This window comes from Schistocerca nitens, chromosome 1 (assembly GCF_023898315.1).
Source record: "Schistocerca nitens isolate TAMUIC-IGC-003100 chromosome 1, iqSchNite1.1, whole genome shotgun sequence".
Taxonomy (NCBI): Eukaryota; Metazoa; Arthropoda; class Insecta; order Orthoptera; family Acrididae; genus Schistocerca; species Schistocerca nitens.
Genome location: NC_064614.1, coordinates 1308014501 through 1308040406, shown reverse-complemented (window position 1 = coordinate 1308040406; position 25906 = coordinate 1308014501). Strand labels below are relative to the sequence as shown.

General features: G+C 40.9%; 1 protein-coding gene across 1 annotated transcript; it reads right to left on the bottom strand.

Moving 5' to 3' along the window:
• Positions 1-17702: 17702 nt before the first annotated feature.
• On the bottom strand, positions 17703-24063 carry LOC126202602 (uncharacterized). The gene is made up of 2 exons (XM_049936879.1): positions 23690-24063; positions 17703-22232 (listed from the first exon to the last, which is right to left on the bottom strand). Exons 1-2 carry the CDS (start codon positions 23840-23842, stop codon positions 19560-19562), a joined length of 2826 nt encoding a protein of 941 aa, XP_049792836.1. The 5' UTR covers positions 23843-24063; the 3' UTR covers positions 17703-19559.
• Positions 24064-25906: the final 1843 nt, after the last annotated feature.

Below are 25906 nucleotides of genomic sequence, written 5' to 3'. Positions count from 1 at the left end.
AGACGGCCTAACGGTGTGCGGGACCGTAGCCCAGCTTCATGGAGACGGTTGCGAATGGTCCTCGCCGATACCCCAGGAGCAACAGTGTCCCTAATTTGCTGGGAAGTGGCGGTGCGGTCCCCTACGGCACTGCGTAGGATCCTACGGTCTTGGCGTGCATCCGTGCGTCGCTGCGGTCCGGTCCCAGGTCGACGGGCACGTGCACCGTCCGCCGACCACTGGCGACAACATCGATGTACTGTGGAGACCTCACGCCCCACGTGTTGAGCAACTCGGCGGTACGTCCACCCGGCCTCCCGCATGCCCACTATACGCCCTCGCTCAAAGTCCGTCAACTGCACATACGGTTCACGTCCACGCTGTCGCGGCATGCTACCAGTGTTAAAGACTGCGATGGAGCTCCGTATGCCACGGCAAACTGACTGACACTGACGGCGGCGGTGCACAAATGCTGCGCAGCTAGCGCCATTCGACTGCCAACACCGCGGTTCCTGGTGTGTCCGCTGTGCCGTGCGTGTGATCATTGCTTGTACAGCCCTCTCGCAGTGTCCGGAGGAAGTATGGTGGGTCTGACACACCGGTGTCAATGTGTTCTTTTTTCCATTTCCAGGAGTGTAGAAACACGCCTACCAACAATCGTTTGTCACACAACTCCCTCTTTGTTGCGATTTTTTTCCGTCAGTGTGTTTAGCGATTTGACGTTTGTGATACAGTAATTCTGTAATTTCGGTCATGTATTCGTTGATTACGCGGACATTGAGTAAAGAGGAGTAGCTTACACAGAACAAAAAATGATAGTTTGACTTCGGCTGATGTAGGTCTGATCACCACAGAAATTCTGTTGCAAAATTATTACTGAATTATATTAGTGGATTAAATTGATAAACGGCAGCATTTCAGAACGAAAGTGAGACGTATTTAAGGTTAATTAGTCCCTGTCACAAATTTTCCCTTTTTCAGTAGGACGACGATCGTGTTTAGTGATCCTGACGTTACTCTTATTAAATGATCCTGGCGGACTGCTCAAAATCTGCGTAGGTTCTTGTACTCAGTCTTCTGGGTTGTCTTAGTTGAGCAGAAAAGAGTATATGATGTTTACGTATGAAGACACGGATTTTGTGGTTTAGAATGCATACACACATACGGTGTAGAGACGTTTCGCCCCGTGGTGACTGTTGTAGCACAAAGACGCAGTAGTGTGGGTATTTCACATTGATCTACACGACACAAATGTTCGTTTATCAAACGAAGTTCACTCACCGAGGGCGGCGAAGTTCACGCACCGAGGTATCGCACACCCGTCTCCTCAAAAGTGGTTGCAGCCCATTGAGCATCTGAGACATTTGCCGCAACCCAGGGTGCGATTTGTGCTTTTACCAGTGGGGGGGATGTCTTAGGGGGTTAGTAGAATTATATATGTTACTAGCTTGGACCGTGGCGTTACGCTTGGTTAAACAGCTATTTATAAATAGATGTTACTGCCGAAACTCACTATTCACGCGTATGCACTATCAGAAAAGCCATCCCTTGTTATATCTTCAAAAGTACATTATAGGTAAAGCTTATTTACAAAATCATCTACATACAGGTATACGAGGGGAATTCAAAAAGTAGGCACATTTGTGAAAAACTGTACTTATTCTGATGATAGAAAACTGAAACATATTAATAGTATTAATAGTAAGACTTATTATTAAAAACTTTCAGTGTTCGGCTCCACAAATTTACATATAATTTAAAGTTTTACATCCCAGGTTGGGATGCATAAACTAAAACCAGAGGAGGGGATGGTCTGATGCAGAGGGGGGGAAATCCCCCCCCCCCATCCCCCCCTGCAAATCGCACACTGCCGCAACCTTGTTTCAAACAATTATTCCTTGCAAAGTAAACTAGATTTTACAATTGCAGAAAGTTACAGAACGGCGAATGTTCTTTGACTCTACTTCCGAGATGACGTATTCGTACCTGAAAGACCGCTGCTTCTTACGCAGTCTCATTCTTTTCTGCGATCTCGATTCTCTTGCCGGTTTTTCACATGCCCTGCCGCTTTTGCTGTAAATACGGGAGCACCCAAGGTTTCTGATAACCTACAGTTTAGAATTATTAAGAAGTTCTTCTAGGTTCACCAGGTCTCACGATTGTGATCAACAAATATTGCAGAGGGACGGTTTGCATTGTGTTGTAACTGTGAGCTAGAGGCGCGATCTGCATTTATTGCCAATGTGTATTGAAAGATTCCATCGGGCTTTCAGCAGAGATCTGGAGTATCTGAATACCTGTTCAGGGTGGTTGTATGGATCAGTGAACTGCTGAGAAAAAGCGGTCACTAAATCAAAATGACCAAACAGAGCAGGCAGTTTGGATGGAAGTAAAGCAGAATTTGTAGGCCAATAATTTTGACGATGTAATCTGCAACCACACATTAACATATACAGTCTCTTAAATGATCACTAAACATAAGACAACTACTATTTATTATATTATGGCGCGAAACTACGTAACTGATGTAAACCTGCGTTATATTTGTGAGTTCAAACTTGCAACAGTGGAATCCTAATTTTTTATTTAATTGGAGTCGAAACTAATCTTAGACCCCGAAAAGGGATGAGCGTGTGTACGTGTTCAAGCTCGCGCTCGTATACGCTGTCAAAAAAGGAACACATGAAACTTTTACGCAACCTGCTAACGAATAATTTGCATTTATAGCACATAATGCCAGGACTGACTAAACGCATTCTAGAGAAAACGCTTCACGGAACTATTGCACCAGTTGAGTTGTATAAACGTACAAGGCAATCCGAACGAATTCAAAAGTAATAGCAGTGTACATGGCTACAAAAAAAAAAAAAAAAAAAAAATTGGCTCTGAGCACTATGGGACTTAACTTGTGAGGTCATCAGTCCCCTAGAACTTAGAACTACTCAAACCTAACTAACCTATGGACATCACACACATCCATGCCCGAGGCAGGATTCGAACCTGCGACCGTAGCCGTCGCGCGGTTCCGGACTGAAGCGCCTAGAACCGCTGGGCCACCGCGGCCGGCCACATAGCTACAACGCTAGGAGAAAGGATGATCTTCACTACTTAAGGTTAAATCTAACTTCGGCTTAGAAGGGGGTAAATATGCTGCCACGAAAGTCTTTGATCACTTACCTAATAGCATCAAAAGTCTGACAGATAGCCGTATAGCATTTAAAAGGAAATTAAAAGAACTTCTTAATGGCAACTCCTTCTACTCATTAGATGAATTTTTGGATATAGTAAGTGGGTAATTCCCCAACCCCACAAAAAAAATTAAAAATATTGTCATGTAATATTTTGTGTAACGTAATGTCTTGTGTAACGTAATGTCTTGTGTAACGTAATGTCTTGTGTAACGTAATGTCTTGTGTAACGTAATGTCTTGTGTAACGTAATGTCTTGTGTAACGTAATGTCTTGTGTAACGTAATGTCTTGTGTAACGTAATGTCTTGTGTAACGTAATGTCTTGTGTAACGTAATGTCTTGTGTAACGTAATGTCTTGTGTAACGTAATGTCTTGTGTAACGTAATGTCTTGTGTAACGTAATGTCTTGTGTAACGTAATGTCTTGTGTAACGTAATGTCTTGTGTAACGTAATGTCTTGTGTAACGTAATGTCTTGTGTAGACACCTTTTATTAACCTGACACGTTCCACATCATTACGAAGTCTTGTATTCATGATCTATAGAATACGTACTAATCTAATCTAGTTAGTACCATTAACAGAATGTTTGCAAGTTACAACCATTAGCTTGTCAGACAGATTATGTACGTAAAACTATGGAGCAGCGACATTAAAAACACCCGCAGCTAGTTTGTCATCTATTCCAAGCCACTGACAACCGAAAGAAACAGTATTTCAGTACCGTAGGTATTTTGCCTTATGGGATGATGGTGAAGCTGCAGAACACGAGAAACTGCATGCAGTTCGACCACGTATGTTTTTCATATATGTTGACATGTCCAATAACAGCACAACCATCTTAACATCCTCGAAGAACACAAATACAGTATCACACATTATCGTAACTACTTATGAGAACAATCGCTACTTATTACACGTCAGTCTCATTCTGCGCTACAAAAGTAGATTATCTCTTACCTTATCGCGAAGAGAACTTTCTTCTGGACGCTGGAAACCGAAAATAAAAGCTTCTGTTATAGAGCGCTTTTATAGAATACTAGAAGCTCCGAATCCGCCTCGTATGTAACTGTCGCCGGCCGCGGTGGTCTCGCGGTTCTAGGCGCGCAGTCCGGAACCGTGCGACTGCTACGGTCGCAGGTTGGAATCCTGCCTCGGGCATGGGTGTGTGTGATGTCCTTAGGTTAGTTAGGTTTATGTAGTTCTAAGTTCTAGGGGACTAATGACCACAGCAGTTGAGTCCCATAGTGCTCAGAGCCATTTGAACCATTTTTTTGTAACTGTCGAAGACAGAGCAAACAAGACAAGTGTCGCGAAGGCACGGCTGCTCGTATACGTACGCCGTTCAAGGAGCAATTATTCGTCACGGGAAAAACAGAGTAAATAGTACGTGGCGCGAAAACAATCTCGTAGCGAACGTGACAAAAAGTTGCGCACGAGTCGTACAGAATTTCGACACGAGCTAAAAATAAAATATTTTAACTGAAGTAGTGTATTGTTTATTAAATAATAACGTAGATTGCACTAGTCCTCTGTCAACCTGTATGTTCACAGAAATAATCCCCCAAATGCTTTCAGCCATTGACATGATTGTATTTATAAAGATCAGAGATACGACATTCGAACGTACGGGACTAGCCTGAAGTTTTTAGCAGACAGTTTGTCATACAGATAGCTAAACTTGCACCCAAAAGAACCGTGAATATTACTTTTCCTTTCTTTGTTACAGATCTGCGTATTAAAGTTAATATCTTCTGCTGAACCCTTTGTTTATTCACATAAAAATCAATATTTACACATGATTCGCGTGGCTCTTGACCATTCTTGATATATTCCTATTGGGTATGTGGTTTTTAAAAGTAGTCTCACGACGAGGGGTGTTCTCAGGAATTAGGAAATGTGTCAAAGACAAAAGAGAACACTCAGCAGTCCACATCATTCACAAACGACATTTGTTTACCCAGTGGCACCTCAAATTTAAATGTAACGCAGTGAACGGCCTGTTCAGGGCTCACACTGATTTCTTGTCTCCAATGCTCAGAGCGTGTGCTAGCCAAGTGATTTCTTGTGTATTATGCTCAGAGTATGTGCTAGCCACCATAAAGAAGAAAGAGAAATATCCCACCTCAACGGAAAATTATCATTATACAATGTTCGATCAAGAAGTTCACGTTTGAAGACGTTACTGCAGCGTGTACGCGGGTATAAGCATCAGCATCTAGGCGAGGGATTGATGTGACATTTGTGTTTTTCCGACATTGGTGTAGTGAATGCCGAAACATGAAGTATGGGCGCATTTGGTGATAGTCGTCAAACAGGAGCAACGTGCTGTTGTTCCTTTCTTCGCTGAAAACAAAAATGGAAGCATTTCTGTCGAAAACTGCCGTTGTGGAATTGTGTGTATATCGTGTATTATACAGGGGACTAGAAACGACAGACAGGCTACGTCCTGCCGTAGCCCTCAGTGGTTCACAACACCACAGCAGCCCACCCACTGGAGCTCTGCGTTTCGATGAAAACAACCGCTCGAGCATTTCCCATTTCGTGCCGCTGCTCGGCGGCTGCGGCCGTCTTAATGCACCACGTGGCCGGTTGTCCCCCACCTCTGGGTTATCGGTTGGACTGTCGAGCACTGCCGGGCGCTCGAGCGTACTCACAGTCACGGCCGGTGACAGAACAACCGCCGCGCACTCTACAGTGCCGAATCGCCTTAGAAACCGTGTGTAAACGCAGTTGACGACCTGGCTTTGAGCAGCGCAGACAGCGTTACGGATAAACCAAGTATAGGTCGTAAACGTTCCATTCGTGAAACGAAGAGAAGTATTATGGAGAGAATTAGGAGCTGCTCATAGTCCTGAAGAAGAAAGACATGTCGGAAGAGGAGGCGAAAAGCGAAGCTTGGAAATCGTTTGCACTTCTAGTGTATCCTGTCACGCAGGCTTCTGCTGGTTTCGTGCAATGTACCACATGCGATACCATACTTTCGTACCAGTCAAGCACAACAGGTATGATTCGGCACTGCAAAAGTAAATGCGGAGCAGAAGTCCACCGGCCACTTGCAGTACCAAGAAGCATAAAGTAAGTTGTTGTTGATAGGTTGGTCGATATGAGTGGAATAGATCTGCTACCGTTAAATACTTGAAGCCAATCTTATTACAAGATTTATTCGCAGGAGGTCATCAATGTTGGCGCCACTTACGGCAAAGTCAGTACAGAAGATGTTCTTCCGCACCCCACCACTGTATCGCGGCATCTTAAAGAAAAGGCAGACAGAATACGGGAGACAATGGTGCCCAAGCTAATATGTGCCTTTAAGAACAAAATGTGCGCTTTAGACGCTGATCTGTGGTCTGATAACTACAAGAAGAGAATATTTTTTTTACTGTGACGTCGCATTATGTGAATGAGTGGCAGCTAGAAACGCTTGTTTTGGTAACAACAGAGTTTCCGGGCGTACGTAAGGCAGGAGAGAACATACGGCACGAAATCGAAGAGCGGATGCTTGAGTTCGGAATTAAAAAGAATGATCTTACGAAATGTTACTTCGTCACCGACCAAGGAGCTAATATGAAGAAGGCACTTGAATCTTACGACCGTTTGCCTTGCTTTGATGACTGCACTCCGTCACACATTTCAAGAGACGTTTTTAGAAGACTAAGACCCTGAAATCCTGTCGTGTCTACTATCAGCAAGAGCTATAGTAGGCTATTTGAAGAGATCGGGTCACTCGGGGCGTCTGCGGCACTATGTGAAGCAAGAAGCTGTAACTCGGTGGAGCAGTATACTGTTAATGCTCAATTCCGTCATAAGTCAAATCGACAATATTCGAGATCTACTAGAATCCCGGGGGCAATGGACACTCTTGGAAACCTTCCAAGAAGGGTGCGCACGAGACGTTGTCGCTTTTCTAACCCCCTTTAAAGAAGCGAGTTTGGATTTGGAAACTGCAGAGGTAACAACGCTGGAACGTGTGCTGCCGTGGTACAGGAGTCTGTTACATCATTGTCAACCAATAGACAGTGACAACGAGGTAAGAAAACTTTCTATAGGTTACGAGCCTTTATACAACTGTTGAATTATCAGAGTGCAGTTATGTAATTGCGTTTCCTTTTCAGCTCGTGGCGAAAATAAAAAGGAGAGCAGCATGCTTCATCTCAGAGAAGCGCAAAATTGAGGCTATCCATTACGTTTCCAGGGTTTTATGACCATCACGGCGTCATTTGAAGAAACTCACAGCAGACGAAAAGCAAGCCGCGTATGCTGAAGTTCGACGATTGTACTCGGAACTACCCGTAAATGGTAAGATTCATTCACTGAAACCAATTAGTAACCGAATGTTTGTTTGTCTAATCTCCCATCTTTCGTTAGATCAACATTTATTACGTCTGCAATGTGATATTTGGGAAAGGTTTCGCAGCTTAAACATTCGACAATGTGTTTTGATGTAATTTGTGCGATATATATAAAATGTCACCGTAAATATAGTCGTTTAGTAACAAGTAATTCTAACTACGGTGTATAAACATGAATGAAAACATCCGTAAGATATTCCTGTCACCTTCAAATATGTAGAGTCCATTCAAGCAAGCAGTGACCAAGTTCTTCCCACGAAAAAGTCCAGGATGGACTGGAGTTCGGATGAGGACGACGAAGATGGACACACAGTTACTACCAATGAACTCGACAGGTACCTTTCGCTCTCCAAATCCGACTGTAGCTGTGCCGAAGGACAAATTTTGCAGTGGTGGAAAACGCACGCGGGGTTATTTCCAAGGCTGTCTGTAGCAGCCAGAAGAGTTCTCTGTATTCCTGCCACTAGTGCTGCCAGCGAGAGAAATTTTAGCCAGGCCGGTCACCTGCTGTCCAGCAAAAGATCGTGCCTGGAATCAGACAAGGTGGATGATCCCTTAATGATCCATCACAATTACGTAAGTATTCAGAACATACCACGTAATCACAAGGAAGGAAACATTCTTCAAACTCTATAAATGTATGATTCCACTTTCATTGACTTCACAGGAAGAAGTTCAAACCGCCAGCTGTAGTAATAGCTCCAGGAACAAAAATGACGCCTGTGTATCAGGACGCACCAATGACGAAAAACGAATTGTATAGTCATGATTCACTTGCAACGTTATTTACAGGTCATAATTTGTTCAGAAATTAACGTTTGTGCAACAAAATTTCGTATTACTTTTAACTCCGTCATTCCTTCCCGATCCTGCATTCAATGTTAGTATAACATATACGTGGCCGAATTTGGAGATAGGCTACACATAGTCTACTGTCTTCCCGTTTGTCTACCGAACGGAACAAAATACTAAATAAAGATATTACGGTTTTTAACGTTACAATTACTGGAATACATGATAACCTCAAAGGCGAAACTCCAGTAGTCAGCAACATATTAACAAACATCAAATGTAACATATACAAGTGTATTGTTTAGGTAATAGAACTGGAAGTAAACAACGAAATACATTTGTAAAAGAAATAAGTGAGTGGTTAATGTGAAGCGGTGGCCTCTGATCTCGAGGAGTGTGACGGAGCGCCGCTCGCTGGCACTGAGTCCACCGGTTACTGGCGACCGGCCGAGCGCTGGCGATCGGCTGCCCACAGCCGGCGGAAGAGGACGCCCGAGACAGGGGCGAGCGGGACTCGCCGGTAAAAATCGGATATAATGCAGACCTCTACCACCCACCCCACGGCCGCCCCACATCATACCCAGGCTTATTGTGCTGTTCGGCCCACAATGCCCCCCCCCCGCCCCGCCCCCGCCCCGCCACCGCCTCATAACAGACGAGTGTAACCGCAAATGTTTCCCTGTAGACAGTGTTTGCACAGCAATCGCCAACATGGTGTAACAGAGGTGGAGTAAGGGGAACCAGCCCGCATTCGCCGAGGTAGATGGAAAACCGCCTTAAAAACCATCTACAGGCTGGTAGGCACAGCGGACCTCGACACTGACCTGCCAGGCGAATTCTTGCCGGGGACTGGTACGCCATCCCACATCCCACTTGCAAAGCAGCGCAGCAAGTTCCGTGTTGGTCGCGGTTCGAAACAAGATACACGTCGACCTGCGAGGCCAAGCTCATTTCAAGTCTACTTCACCGGGGATTGTGCAGGATTCGTCTTCGATGGCTGTTCTACAATGGCAGACAGAGAGAGCAGTGTACAGGCCATTTTTAGAACGAAATTATCGACCCTCACAATTTCTTTGCTCAAACCACAAACTCAACCTTGTGGGTAACAATGCAAATGCAGCGCCAGAAATTACGAATACTGTTGTCATTGTAGACGACGCTATAAACTCTTTTTTTAGAGGATATACTACACTCTGAAAATATGCTTCCAATTTATCACGAATGTGTGAGACGAGATGGCCTGAAAAATATAAAACCATCAGACTATTTTTCTCAACATTTCCCAGATGCTGTTAGAGCTCTAGAGAAATTGTCTCCAGTCGGAAATTATGCAACGAGAATACCTACGTGTCAGTTGCATTCAGCCAAACTGGTGGTCATCTTACCTTCAATGCAACAGCCAATTCCTCAGCAGTTTTGGAACTAGTAGTCCACACGACATGGACAACCTCTGTGTTATTCCGAATTATGATTCAACGTCCCTTCGGACATGCGCTGCAGTGACTAAGCTGTTATGAAATGTCTGCGCAGTTGTGAATATGGAGAATCATCAGAACGATGTGCCGGACCGGGACTGTAACCTGTACTTGCAGCTTACTGCGAGCAGTCGCCTTACTATTTGGCTGTGCGCGCATGGCCCGCGCACCGACCCAAACTCCCGTATGTCGTGCATACATTGTGTATATACTCGTAAAGGAAAGACGTTTTACTGGAATGTTACTTGCCCAATATCAGCTGGTAAATGCGATAGTGCAATGCTTGTGTTATTCAGAATGGATGGAGACTCACCGTCAGATGTAGGAACAACTTTAGGTTTATCCCGAGGAAGAGTATTGGGACCCTTGCCGTTCAAGTTGTATATTAATGACCCTGCAGACAATATTAATACAGGGTGTATACGAGGAGGAGGAAAAAAAATTTCCGGATTTCCCCGTTAAAAATACATTCTCCCGGATGAAAATAAACTTTTCCGTGTTAAGTAACACACTACTCTTCCTCGGAACTGTAAAACTTATCAGTTCTTTCAATGGTTGTGGTTTTATATACCGGTGTAGAATTTTCCTGCACTTTAGAAAACTCAGGGGAAAAAAACACGTTTTGAAAAGTTGTCTGATGTGGAGCAACATGTACACTGCATATTTTCGTATTACGATAGTATAAATTCGAATTCGAAATCGATATTGCGATGCACTTTAAGTCAGTCGCAGCTCATGTCAAGTGATCCAGCCAGCCGATGACAGATGATATTCAGAGCATAGGACATGAATGTAGTCGGCCAATAGCAACATCACTGCCCCTTAACCGGAATCGTGGGTCATTTTGGATCCGCGCGGAGTTTGTTTCGCGCGCCAGTGTAATCTTAGTGCATTGTGGGGTGCACCAGGGGCCGGGAGCTCGCTGCTTGAAATTTACTAGAAGTGAAGGTTAAGTGCCATCGCTGGGTCCACTTTGACCCGCGATTCCAGATACGGGATTTTTGAAGTCGGTGTATACCGATTTATTTTGTGGTGTTTCAGCCACAATGCAGCGGGGACTCACTGAAAAAGAAATCTGTGAACTATTATTAGACGAAAATTATTCAGACACAGAATCTTTTAGAGATTTTCAACCTTATGATGAAGAGAACATAAATGACGATGAAAATACACAAGAAATTTCTTCTGATTAAAGTAATTCATCATCTGATGATTCAATAGAGAGAGAGAGAGAGAGAGAGAGAGAGAGAGAGAGAGAGAGAGAGAGAGAGATAGCTGGCTGTCAAGTAGTGCATATTTTCGTGGCAAAAATCGATTAAAGTGGTCTACTCATCCTCCAGCTAGGTCCTGAGTCAGAAGCCACATCATCATCACTCACCTGCCTGGTCTCATCGGTACAGCTCGTGAAAACCGGAAGGGATCATAGCAGTTGCTGATATCAGATGAAATGATCGCAATTATTTGCACTCACACTAATCAGAAAATAACAGAATATTCAGAAAAGTATAAAACTAATGCTACTTACACTAACCATGTGAGTATTATGGAAATGAAAGCATTCTTAGGGTTCTTGCTATTATCAGGTGTATTCAAATCTGGCCATGAAGATATAGAATGTTTATGGGCAACTGATAGAACTGGCCGAGATATATTCAGAATAACGATGTCGGTAATACGATTTATGTTCCTGTTATCTGCTTTGAGATTTGATGATGTGAATTCTAGGGAAGAAAGAACAACTAATGATCGCGCTGGTCTCATCTCAGAAATATGTGGAAATTTCATTCAGAACTGTCAGAAAAACTATAGCTCCTCAGAATACTTGACAGTTGATGAAATGTTTTGCCCTTTTAGAGGGAAATGTTTCTTCAGGGTTTATATGAAATCGAAGCATGCTAAATATGGCATAAAGATTATGTGCCTTTGCGACGCTAAAACACACTATTTATACAATGCTTTTATCTATACTTTTATCACTAATAAAACAAGCCAACTTTCAGTTCCAACACAGAATGTACTGCACCTTGCAGAACCTTTATTTGGAACAAACAGAAATATAACTGCTGATAACTGGTTCTCTTCTGTGGAGTTGGTTGACAAACTGATTGAAAATGGTTTGACCTATGTTGGAACGATGCCCAAAAATAAAAGGAAATACCACCAGAAGTTTTAGCCAATAAACGACGGGTAGTAGGATCTACGTTATTTGGTTTTGTGAAGGATAAAACATTGGCTTCTTATGTCCCAAAAAACAATCGATGTGTAGTGGTAATCTCATCAATTCACCATGACAAATCAATGAAAACAGTGGAAAACCTGAGATAATTGAATAATTGGCGCATTTCTGATCTAATGTATCAACACCACCTTCCGTTCTGTTGTAAAATTCAGTCTCTAGAAGAACTCAACGATGGCCATGTCATTTTTTCAGCAATATTGAATATTGCGAGTGCAAATGGATTCGTATTATGGAAGGCATCAAATAGTGGAAAGCGTATGAAACGTAATCATTGCATAAAATAAATTGGACTGAATTTGATAAGGCCATTTATCACAGAAAGAAAGATGGAATATTCTTCATTTTCAGTAGATTTGAAGAGTAGAATTGATAATTTTCTAGGGGCAGCTGATGAACCACAAAATGACCTACGATTAGAAAATTCACCTTTCAATCAAAGTGGCTCACGTAAACGAGGAATATATTATTTATGTGGTCCTAAAACTGACAGCAAACAATCACAAAAATGTGACAGATGTCTTAAATTCATCTGTAAACCACATGCAGAAAAAAATGTTGTGTACCAAGTGCCATTCTTAGTTCAGGTACTGATATAGATAACATTTGAACACTTCCAAGTTTCGTTGTCATTATTTTTGTTTCTGAGTGATGGCATACAGAATCCCTATTTATGTCAAGGGGAAGTTATGAGAAACCCCGTGCTATATCTACGTTTTTTAATCTAAGCCTTTTTTGTAATTTAGCATTCCAAAGTAAGGTACCAAAAATTCTTGTAAAATATGAGATGTAGGAATAAAGATTAAAAAACAATACTATGAAAAAGTTTTGCTCAATAAAAGTTATGTTTGAAACAAAACTTACTTGAATAAAAATTCAACATAATCCCCATAAAAGATATAATTCATATGTAAATATGTAAATATGTAATGATTGTATTAAAGGGTCCATTTGGACCCGCGATTCCAGTTATGTTTGTCAAAAATATCGATTCCGGTTAACGATTAAGTAGCGCGAAAACACAAGCAGGAAAAGGTAATGGTTTAACTTAATACACATAGTGTTGCCTCTGCCTGGTAGTGTGAATTGCGGAGTAACCATGTAGATATAGATGTATAATATTGGTTTGTAAGATTAATAACCTGCAAGAGAAGCTAAGCTTTCACACATAATGTTGACATTTATTGCGCGTGTTACGCTTTAAGATACATCACACAAATGTGTTAGTAAAATTTTTAACAACGACATAAATGCCTGATCTTCTGGGCTCGAAAATATTGTAAATGGTCATCCTCACAGATTTGATTTTTGAATGAAAGTCAAACGCACTGTGATTTAAGTAATTCATCGGACATTCGTGCACAGCGTTCATCTTGCGTAAAAGGAAATTTACTTTGAAAGTAATGCTTTTCAAACAACCATTCGGAATATTTTCCCGCGACCTGTTAGAAATAGATTCGCTTCAGCAGTTGCCAGAGGGTCGCCGCGCTTGCGCACCTACGATGGCGTAGGAAGCCCGTATGTTGTACGTCTAAAACATTAAAACATCTTACATTATGACATAAAAGAAACAAGACATTAGAGGATACTCCAAGAGCATGGGAATTTTGTGGACCATACTAAAATGTATATCTCGGCTTAAAGTGCACATTCGTATGTCCAGATTCAGATGTAAATTTTCTTGGAGTACCAGTATTGTATTACCTCGTGTTTGGTTCTTTATTATGGCATAATGCCATACGTGCTAGAAGATGAAAACGTGAACTTGAAATACAGCGAACAGTTGAAACTAGCCAATAGTGTGGAATTAAACACTTCGTTTCAAATAAATCGACTGCCTCGGCGGATATGATTAATAAAAGGCAAATTTTTTTCAAAAAACCGACAAAAATGTCATTGTTCTGCAAGGCCATTAACGCTTGGCTGTCAGAAAGGTGGAAACAAAATATGAAACTAACTACATATTTTGATGATGATGTCCCATACTCCGAGGAGCGTAGGGGACGATGCGGGAGACCCTTCAATAATCATCATCATTTAAGACTGATTATGCCTTTCAGCGTTCAGTCTGGAGCATAGTCCCCCATAGTTTCAATAATTATGTGAATGTATTTTAATTCATTTGGTAGCTGCCGGCCACAGAAATCCGTTTCGCTTTCATTTGACGTGAGAGCAACAAACGAAGAGGAAACAGCAAAACCACTTAACGTAAACACGGGCCACGTGGAGACTGCCACCTCCCCACCACAACTCGGACTGCACTGTGCATCAGCTCCGGATCTACGTTATTTCCGAACCGCGGCAATACTGTATAGTGGCGCTCCCCCTCCCTCGAGCGTTCGAGGTAGGACGCCAAAAATTTAAATAATCGACTTTTCAAAAATATCTTCATTTTGTAGCTCACATCTATCTCTAGAGCCTGATACATAAAACATATATGTTCGAGGGAACGTAAGACATGTTATTTGGTTGTAAGTGTGACGAAGTGCAGTGCCACGCCTCTTCACACAGCATTCTTCCATCGCACGTATCTGTATTTCGCTCTGTGGAATTTAAAGGTGTAATATTTTGTAATGGGTGCCATCAAACTACACTCCTGGAAATTGAAATAAGAACACCGTGAATTCATTGTCCCAGGAAGGGGAAACTTTATTGACACATTCCTGGGGTCAGATAAATCACATGATCACACTGACAGAACCACAGGCACATAGACACAGGCAACAGAGCATGCACAATGTCGGCACTAGTACAGTGTATATCCACCTTTCGCAGCAATGCAGGCTGCTATTCTCCCATGGAGACGATCGTAGAGATGCTGGATGTAGTCCTGTGGAACGGCTTGCCATGCCATTTCCACCTGGCGCCTCAGTTGGACCAGCGTTCGTGCTGGACGTGCAGACCGCGTGAGACGATGCTTCATCCAGTCCCAAACATGCTCAATGGGGGACAGATCCGGAGATCTTGCTGGCCAGGGTAGTTGACTTACACCTTCTAGAGCACGTTGCGTGGCACGGGATACATGCGGACGTGCATTGTCCTGTTGGAACAGCAAGTTCCCTTGCCGGTCTAGGAATGGTAGAACGATGGGTTCGATGACGGTTTGGATGTACCGTGCACTATTCAGTGTCCCCTCGACGATCACCAGTGGTGTACGGTCAGTGTAGGAGATCGCTCCCCACACCATGATGCCGGGTGTTGGCCCTGTGTGCCTCGGTCGTATGCAGGCCTGATTGTGGCGCTCACCTGCACGGCGCCAAACACGCAAACGACCATCATTGGCACCGAGGCAGAAGCGACTCTCATCGCTGAAGACGACATGTCTCCATTGGTCCCTCCATTCACGCCTGTCGCGACACCACTGGAGGCGGGCTGCACGATGTTGGGGCGTGAGCGGAAGACGGCCTAACGGTGTGCGGGACCGTAGCCCAGCTTCATGGAGACGGTTGCGAATGGTCCTCGCCGATACCCCAGGAGCAACAGTGTCCCTAATTTGCTGGGAATTGGCGGTGCGGTCCCCTACGGCACTGCGTAGGATCCTACGGTCTTGGCGTGCATCCGTGCGTCGCTGCGGTCCGGTCCCAGGTCGACGGGCACGTGCACCTTCCGCCGACCACTGGCGACAACATCGATGTACTGTGGAGACCTCACGCCCCACGTGTTGAGCAATTCGGCGGTACGTCCACCCGGCCTCCCGCATGCCCACTATACGCCCTCGCTCAAAGTCCGTCAACTGCACATACGGTTCACGTCCACGCTGTCGCGGCATGCTACCAGTGTTAAAGACTGCGATGGAGCTCCGTATGCCACGGCAAACTGGCTGACACTGACGGCGGCGGTGCACAAATGCTGCGCAGCTAGCGCCATTCGACGGCCAACACCGCGGTTCCTGGTGTGTCCGCTGTGCCGTGCGTGTGATCATTGCTTGTACAGCCCTCTCGCAGTGTCCGGAGCAAGTATGGTGGGTCTGACCAGCACCCCCTATAGAGGAAAGCCTGCGCGCCCGCTCAGTGACGTCACGCACGTAGTCTGGTGCCGGTGCTCGCAGTCCGTTTGGCCACAGCAATAAGACTGTTACGGAAACCGCACGAGGAAAATTCGTAAAGAAATCTGACATACCTCTCTCATGAATTACAAGATTTCCTTTCTCAAATGACCCAGTTCTTTTGTCTGTAACTTATTTCTGCATACCATTTAGCCCCGACGTAAAAAGTGGCTGTAATAACTTTCATTATCTGAGGCATCAAAACTCCCAAATGAATGGACCCATTTCATTGTAGTTTATTTTAAAGTTGCTTTAATGGGGATTGTCACGACTTGTTTGATGGCAGTTTGGTTAGCCGTTCAAAGATCGTCAGCTACACAAAGTGCAAGTGTTTGCCACCAGTGTGCTCTTTTCCAATACCATTCCTAAACTGTAAGTGCTGTAGTATAAATTGTAAATCTCGAAAAGGCCAATATAAACGTCTGCAACGGTATACATTTATCTTTTATGGCTGGCCACCATTCACCATTCTTCCGTTTTGCAGCTCCTGTGTAAGACGATTTTTAATGACAAAAATTTTGATTGAAAGCCACCCGCGAAAGATTCTCGTATGCTCTCGCGGACTTTCTATTAGGGTTTTTGTTATGTTTTTTAAGTTAAATATTGCATCACTTTGACGCAGGTCTAATAGTGTGGACAGCAATTTGCAAAGTAGCACACTGGCAGCTAACATTTTAAGGACACTGTTATTGCCGCTGCTTATTCCTTATGTAGCAAAATCTATTTTAAAACCTGGTTGGATGATATACGTGTGAATTAAAAAAAGAAACACGAAAATTGGGCAAATAGTGTTCGAATTATAACACCCCCTAGAGAGAGGCACTGGTAATAAGCAATAGTATGAGTCGTTTCAAAAACTAACACTGCCCTGAAAGACATGTTCTACATATGTTTTAGTCCACCATTTCAGCAACCTCGTATTCATGCTTTTTTTTTAATTTAAAGAAATTTCTCCTGTTAATATTTTTTAAGTAAAATGCAGTTCTAATGAATGATATGATATCTCTTCTCAGTTTGTGCACCTTTCCCTAAAAAACTTTCTTTCAATTAAGAAAATCTCACTGACCTGAGATGAGTATGTAATGGTATTGCCATAAAGTTTTGGTATGCCAATACAAATTTCAATGAATTCTCTTTTCTCAGTAAGTTAACTAAATTTCCATTATGTATTGAAATTACATGAGGTCTCAAAATACAGATTACCAGGTTAGAATTTCGCTGCTCTAAACTGAATACCTTTGAAGAAAGAATGTTTCTGTACTAAGAAGTATATACTTTGAAACAAACTGTTTGCATGAATTGCACATAAATAAATTTCAACTATGAAGTAAACTTTCATTTCATCTGTTGAGAAGTTTTATGACGTGATGTGACCTGTGATGAAATAATTGTGAAAAATGAACACTTACCTTCATTTGGCATCACATTTGGGCTGCACTCACCAGTGGCTTAGATACTTCATCCTTCCGTAAGTTTGGGGAAAGGGGTGGGGGTGGTGGTTCAGCTCTATTTAGTTGCAATACTTTAACAGATCATCATTCCAAAATATATATACTGGTAATTGTTTAGAAGTGGAAAAAAAGTTTCATCTACTGACCATGCTGATATGAATGAATGCAAATTAAGTAAAAAAATTCTGTGTATGAATGAATTTATTTATTTCTTTTGTTCATCTTCCATACACTCTTGTCAATCACTAACACATGGAATGAGAAAAATTTTAGATTATAGTGGTTCACAATAGAAAATTATAGATGTACAGCATGAATACTATGTAGGGACAAAATAATTAAGACTTATGGACACCAAGGCCAAACATTAACAATAACCACATTCTTGAGACTTAAGTTTCATAATTTTAGGAATAATAATAAATTTTGAACAACATTAATTATTAAATTGCTATTTTATAATCTCCAGGGTAGTAATGGAAGGTCTTTAAGTGGGACACTAAAAGAATGCAAATAAAACACTGCACCATAAAGTTTTGTGTAGGAAGAATGCATATGAAAGCACTGTAGTAGAAAAATGGCAATGCATATAGACATTATATTAGGTCACCCTGTAAATTGCAAGTAATTACCAACTGTAAGTGTATGTTATGTGGCAAAAATGTGTCAAGTGGTGTTGGAATATGATCTGCTAACATTAATTAGATTAGGTGAGTGAAAAGCAATTGTGACAGGCTTAAGCTTTTTTAATATTCTTTTATAAACAAATATATTCAAAAAGCCAACAGAAGGGCATACCTGAGAGTCCACCTCAGATTTTTTCTCCTCAGCAAAGATGAGCTAACAAGAAGGCACTTTATGGCACAGAGCAAGCATCTATTTAAAGAGCTCAGTAATTAGTCAACCTGAGGATTAGTGGCACTCAATAGTGCTTGTAACAGAAGTGAGAGCTGTTCCAGAATTACATTACTATTAGATGAGGAGACCTGCCAATCATTATACACAAAGGCCATGAAAGTACTGCAAAGCCCTCCCCCACCAGCTTCTCCATTTGTATTGGTAGTAAAATATATGCAAACATGATCTACATAAGAAAATGTTGAGAGAACAACAGTTATAACAGCTGCAGAGAAAGTAGTAAACTCAGAAAAAGAGGGGCAATTGTCACAGCATGCACATCTGCACTCATAACAGTGACAGTAGTAGAAGACAGAGGAACACCACGAACACTACGTGAAATCGAAGTTTGTCTACCTAAAGAATGCATAAATACTATAGTAGCTTTTTCAACAGTAACAATTAATGAATCATTACAAATTGGCAGATTTCTCACATGTATCACAAGCTAAAGTAATAACTTCAGTATACAAAGAAAAGTATTGCAGAGAATGTAGAGAACTATAGAGCAATTTTGCTCTTGTCTTCCATTTATCACCAAAACAAACTAACCTTGCTTGCAAAAAAAGTGGAGTCTGCTATAGCACAGTTTGTGTAAGTTTTTCTCAAAATAATAAAGGAAGGTGATCAAAATGGCATTGTCTTGTCTTTGTCAAAGGCATGTGCCATGTTGGGCCACATAACTTTATTACACAAATTAGAAATACTATGAATAAGGCATGCAGCAAAGAAGTGGTTTAAGTCATACTCGGAAAAGCAAGCGAAATGATTTTTAGGTTTCACATACTATAACAAGATTACTATTGGTCCTCTCTGCCTGCCACACCCCCTCCCCTCCCTCCTGTATGTATCATTCACCACCCAACTTCAACTGAGAAAGAATTAGTGTAAGATTCTTTATATTAAAGATTAATTTCTTTGATAAAAATTTCACGTTAGGATATTAGTGTTGATAGCTGTTAGCAGCTGTATATTAAAATATTTATACAAACTCTCAGCCATAAGTTGCAATTTGGTAAGTTTGACTAGTTTCAGATTAACCTGACTAGTTCAGCTTAAGAGGCATTTGTTGATGTGGCAATATTACTGATGACAGGTTTTGTATTAATGATTTAAAAAGAATCTAAGATAAAGATTTCAAAATTATGTTGTAAGAGTTTGCAGTTTTCGCTGAGTGTTTTTTGAATTTTTTTTTCCATTAACCTTTTTACAGTAGTTGTTTAAAAATATATTGACACCAACCCAAACAACACTTTTCATTATTGCCTGGGATGAATGTCCATTGCAGCATACCCCATCAAATAATAAAAAGTCATTTTCGTGAAGAGTAGCAAGTGCTACTGCACAGGCAATAGCACGTTGATTCGTACAGGCAAGAAAATCTCTTTCATGTTCTTTGAGAAGTTTGCTGATGACAATATAAGTGTAGACAATCATATTTAAAATAGTGTCTGATGGGTATTTTAGTCCTCCATGATCAAGTCTCTGTATCAAACTAAAATGTTCGTTTATTGGCAACTCCTTTTCAATCACAATTTCATTAAGGCAACTCTCACATTTCAGCTTCTTAATCACTGCATGAGCACAGTAGCCTGCAATGAAAGTTAAAGACGTTGCAATATCTTTCACTGAAAGAACATCGTCTTGAGTTACACTGACTTCTATGTCTAATGTGTCTGTTTCTTCAACTTCAGAAAACATAAAATTTTTTATGGCCCCTACTGTGATATTGCCATAGGAAGGAGAACATAAAACTAAAGGCATTACACTTTGAATTCGAAGCTTCTTTTCTGCTTCATAGACTTGTGTCACTGAAACATTGTATTGGGAACCTGCAAGCTGTCTATACTTTCCAAAACGCCGCTCAAGCACATCTGTTTGTAGCTTGGCTGTCAGTAAATAGCTCATACCTAGCTCTTCAGTACAGTATCGAGCAATCTCTACCACGGCATATGTTGTATGCTGAATAGCAAAAAATGTTTCTTTTGTGAGAAACCCACTTGACAAACCCTTTGCTTTCCACACATCAAGCCAGTCTAGAAAATCTAGCAAAAATTGCATAGAAACGCTATCAGTTGTCAACGGATCCATATAAGGATTCTGTTTGTGTTTCCCTTTAAACACTGATTTCACATTCATGACATCAAACCATTTTGTTATTATTCGAATGTATTCTGCTGTTGATGGTGCATGTCTCAAATCAAATTTATCACTAGCTACCTCAAGGCCCTCTGACACATGTCGATTGAATATCTGCAGCACTAGTTTCATGCTCTGTTTTTCTAATGATGTAGGGCAAAGTGATTTGAGAGACAATGTGTGACAATATTTTACTAAAGAACTGGAATCTATGTCATAAATCTGTTTCAGTGTTTTAAAAGAAGCTACAGAAAACTTATTTTCTTCCACTTCTTTTCTAACGGGAAACTGAGGATAAAACATATCTTTACTATCATTTTTTTGGTTCAGCCACACATTTCTTATGCATTTAACAATGTGTACGGCATCAATTAAAAAGAAAAGTGGGCGATTAGGATCAGATGGATGTTTAAAAACTATATTAACAGCTTTATCCAGAGAAAACATTGACATGGTTTTGCTATTGATTTTGTTGTTGTCAGTTACCACACAAAAAACCCTATAGCCTATTAGTTCAAGGCCATTTATTATGGCCAGTAGCACATCGTATAATGCATTAGATGAAATGGTTTTCACTGGTAAAATGTGAACAACATCCCTGTACAAAGACTTGACACTCTGCAACAGAAATACAAATGCTGAATTTGCAGCACATTCCGAGTTATATGACATGCCCAAAACACTACCTCCTTTATATTCCAAATAAGAATTTAGATGAATTTCATCTACACTCAAAACAACATTGACATCATTGCTGTTCAAGTATTGAAATTTCTGTCTTGCATAGGACAGGAAATTACTTCCCCCAAGCCTTTCGTGAGATGGATTCACATTAAATTTGCTGCAGACCCTACGCAGAGTGCTTGGATGTGGCATTTTCATTAATGAGCTGCTACGTAAAAAATTGTAAGCATGAGATGAAATGGAAAATAGCAAACAACACAGTATCATAAATGTAGAACTAAACCTATGATTAAATTTCTTTACATTTATGAGACTAACTTGTTCATATATAAAGTCTACCATCTCCTTTTCACTCTCCTGTAAACTGTCTTTCAGCACTCCTAGACTGTCTTTCACTATCTCTACAATACTATCTATAGAAGTTTCTGAGTGCCCACAATCTGTGTCTGAAAACTCCTGCAGTACACTGACAATTTCATGGATATTGGTTACAATTACAGGAAAAGATCTTTTTCCTAATGTCTTAATTTGTACATCTTTCTTAAACAATGAAACATTTAAATTACTATCTATAACGACAGAATGTGTGATTAATGGTGCTGGATTTCTTATTATCTTTAAAAAACAAACAAAATCACTGTGTTTTTCGATCACACTCCACTCGTTGGGCAAATCCACTTCCTTCGTACGCAACATCAACTCTTCTAAAGAACTGAAGCTGAAAGTGTTTTCATAGTCCTTCTGTGATGCTAAACTATATTGTAACGCTGCAGCTAACTGCTCATTTTCAAGCCTTTGCTTTTTCTCCTCTGGCCCTTCACGTCTACTTTCTTCCTTTGAAAGGTAGGAAGGACAGTTTGGGAGTAGTGATGGAACTGCATGTGGTCTCAAACGTGGTTTGAGAAGGGGGGCTCTTAATAACTGACCAGTCCTTTCATCCACAATTTGTGTTTCCCAAATAACATCATCCTTGTGGAAGTGAACATGACATACCTGTAATTAAAAATGAATAAAAAATGAAAACTGTGCTTACAACTGAATGTGATGACAATATTAATAGTGTGAAAACAATTTATGAATATAAAGTTAGTTTCTAGTTCTAAAATACAAATAGACTCCCAACTAAAATGCAGAATACTCAAGTGATAAATGTGGCCATGGCATAGTAACTCTATAAAACAATAACACTTCAATATCAAAACACATGCAGTTACATGTCATGGCAACAAGCTCTTAAAGAGATGGTGAAATGAAGAAAGTACTTTCCCCATCAAAAATTACAAACATTGACCAATGTTTGTAGCATGATTCAATAACAGTGACAATTTTTTTTATAATTTAGCCTTGAAGCTCATATATTCACAAGAGGGGTGGGACTTTTGCTTAATGTCTTGCTCTATTCCCCCCCACCCCCCACCCCACACACACACCTCGGACACAAGAAAGCATGATGACACCAAACTCACACAGGTGTAATCCATAGAAGCAACTGTGACACAGTAACAGAATAATACAAAGTAATTGTCACACTGTGTAACCTTTAGAACTACGAAATACTTAAAGGTAGTGCTTTTTATCAGATAGACACTGTTTTGCTTTTGATATCAGTTCATAACTTACATAAAAACTGACAGTATGATGAACTAATACATTGCCACTTATGTGCTACCTATTAGGCTAAACATGAGCACACAATTGCTTTCAAGTACTGTAGCTGTGTATCTATAAGACAGCTGTGTAGGTCACTGGCATGTATCTGAAATTCCAGACCCAGAAAGTAAGAATTTGTAAAATCCACAAGTATTTTTTATGTTTTCACAGTTTCTCCCTTTGCATTTTGTGATGGCCTGTTAATCCATTCATGTACTCATTCATTTTTCCTGTCTATGGTTCACTGTTAAGTCTAAAGCCTACTATATTCCCTAATAGTAACATTCCTTGCAATGACTTCAAATTCCCACCAATAATTTATTAAAAACAAGCGACTGAGACACTGTTTTTACTTCATTTTCAATTTCTGGGTAAACCACATTACTTGTTTTTGAACAGGCAACTTCCTAAAGACTTTTACAGCAAAAAGAAACACTAAATACAGAAGCAGAATACATCGAAAGTCGTCTGTATCTTAAGTGCACGTACTTAATTATAAACCGACTTTTATTCCTAACAACAGGCAGCATAAACAGTAAGTATAAAGATATACTGAGATATTTAACTACGTAAGTATGACTGTGCTTAGGCTATACTGGTTGAACTTACAGAATTCATATAACCTATACCAGCTAAACTGTAGAATTGCCAGGGCAAGAAAACGAAACGCTATTTAGTTCGGCACTTATTCAGTTAAGATCTATTAGTCAAAATGTCGCTGACCTTCCTTACTGCATAAGTGCCTATTCTGTGTTAGCACACTTAACCTCTTTTAAGAAATAAACAAAACAAATACTTACTCTTGAACTTGAAGAAGGAGTGAAGTTATGTCTGCGAATACGTGACAACCATTTCTTCCTCGTTGCTTCATCCTCCGGAAATTTAAACACGGTTACTTTTGGTCCACCGTCGTAATTTCCTCTACAATTCGGCACACAACAACGATACGGCATTTTGCAGGCAACGAAATTTTCACAGCAAAGAAAAACAGATCACCAGTTTAGTGCACAGAAACTAAACAACCAAATCACGTACACTAACGCAGGAACACCATTCACTATAATACTAAACTGACGCGTAACTCGCCGAACGACTATTCACAAGCACTGTTCCGTGAAACTGTTGAAGAAGGGACTATGTGTGTAGCCATCTTGTGACGTCACGCACTACGTAGACAGGCTTTCTTTTACAGGGGGTGCTGGTCTGACACACCGGTGTCAATGTGTTCTTTTTTCCATTTCCAGGAGTGTATATTCAGGCCAGTGGAAATTAAAATGTCCTGTGGTGCCTCTCCTGCTCCCAGTCGGCCGGTTTGACAGCCTGCCCCTCTTTAAAAAAATCTTGCAATTAATAGCGAATGGGATTATTTGTAATCGGGAGAACACTTCAGAAAATTTACACTTTTTACTGCCTATTATCTAAAAATTTGCTGTTTTGTGTGACAAAAAAATAAATATCGGATACATAAAACGAGTAAAGACTAGAGACAAGCAAGACAGTATACATTTCTTCAATCAAGTCCTAGGTTTGTTTTCTCTCTAATCTTGCCACAGCTTTATGTGGCGTACTTTCCTTTCTGGGAAAGAAACTATTACCTTATCAAAGTTCGTGAACGTTTTACTACATGAAAAAACGAAATGTCGTTGTCTAATACAAGAAAAGCTGTTAATACAAGTAATAACTAAGACTGGTGTGGTTTTCCGATCTGATTACGTGTATTTTGTCAATGTGTGCTAGATAAAACAAAATAGGCCCTTCTAATATTGCAGCAATTTTGTAACACACCAAATAAACGAGACTCTTGCGACACAAATAGTCATTATTATAACACGATAGAACATGATTCACGAAGTACCAATATCATATGCCTATTTGTTGTTGTTGTTGTTGTGGTCTTCAGTCCTTAGACTGGTTTGATGCAGCTCTCCATGCTACCCTACCCTGTGCAAGCTTCTTCATCTCACAGTACCTACTGCAGCCTACATCCTTCTGAATATGCTTAGTGTATTCATCTCTTGGTCTCCCTCTACGATTTTTACCCTCCACGCTGCCCTCCAATACTAAATTGGTATCCCTTGATGCCTCAGAACATGTCCTACCAACCGGTCCCCTCTTCTCGTCAAATTGTGCCACACACTCCTCTTCTCCCCAATTCTATTCAATACCTCCTCATTAATTATGTGATCTACCCATCTAATCTTCAGCATTCTTCTGTAGCACCACATTTCGAAAGCTTCTATTCTCTTCCTGCCTAAACTATTTATCGTCCATGTTTCACTTCCATACATGGCTACACTCCATACAAATACTTTCAGAAACGACTTCCTGACACTTAAATCTATACTCGATGTTAGCAAATTTCTCTTCTTCAGAAACGCTTTCCTTGCCATTGTCAGCCTACATTTTATATCTTCTCTACTTCGACCATCATCAGTTATTTTGCTCCCCAAATAGCAAAACTCCTTTACTACTTTAAGTGTCTCATTTCCTAATCTAATTCCCTAAGCATCACCTGTCTTAATTCGACTACATTCCATTATCTTCGTTTTGTTTTTGTTGATGTTCATCTTATATCCTCCTTTCAAGACAATGTCCATTTCGTTCAACTGCTCTTCAAAGTCCTTTGCAGTCTCTGACAGAATTACAATGTCATGGGCGAACCTCAAAGTTTTTATTTCGTCTCCATAGATTTTAATACCTACTCCGAATTTTTCTTTTGTTTCCTTTACTGCTTGCTCAATATACATTGATTAACATCGGGGAGAGACTACAAACCTGTCTCACTCCCTTCCCAACCACTGCTTCCCTTTCATGCCCCTCGACTCTTATAACTGCCATCTGGTTTCTGTACCAATTGTAAATAGCCTTTCGCTCCCTATATTTTACCCCTGCTACCTTCAGAATTTGAAAGGGAGTATTCCAGTCAACATTGTCAAAAGCTTTCTGTAAGTCTACAAATGCTAGAAACGAGGGTTTGCCTTCCCTTAATATTTCTTCTAAGATAAGTCGTAAGGTCA

Bases quoted from the DNA above. Each gene is read 5' to 3' on its own strand.
- LOC126202602 (XM_049936879.1), bottom strand. From the start codon at position 23,842: ATGCCGTATCGTTGTTGTGTGCCGAATTGTAGAGGAAATTACGACGGT. The intron at 22,233-23,689 runs GTAAGTATTTGT...TTTTAATTACAG, and splicing joins CTCCTTCTTCAAGTTCAAGA to GTATGTCATGTTCACTTCCA.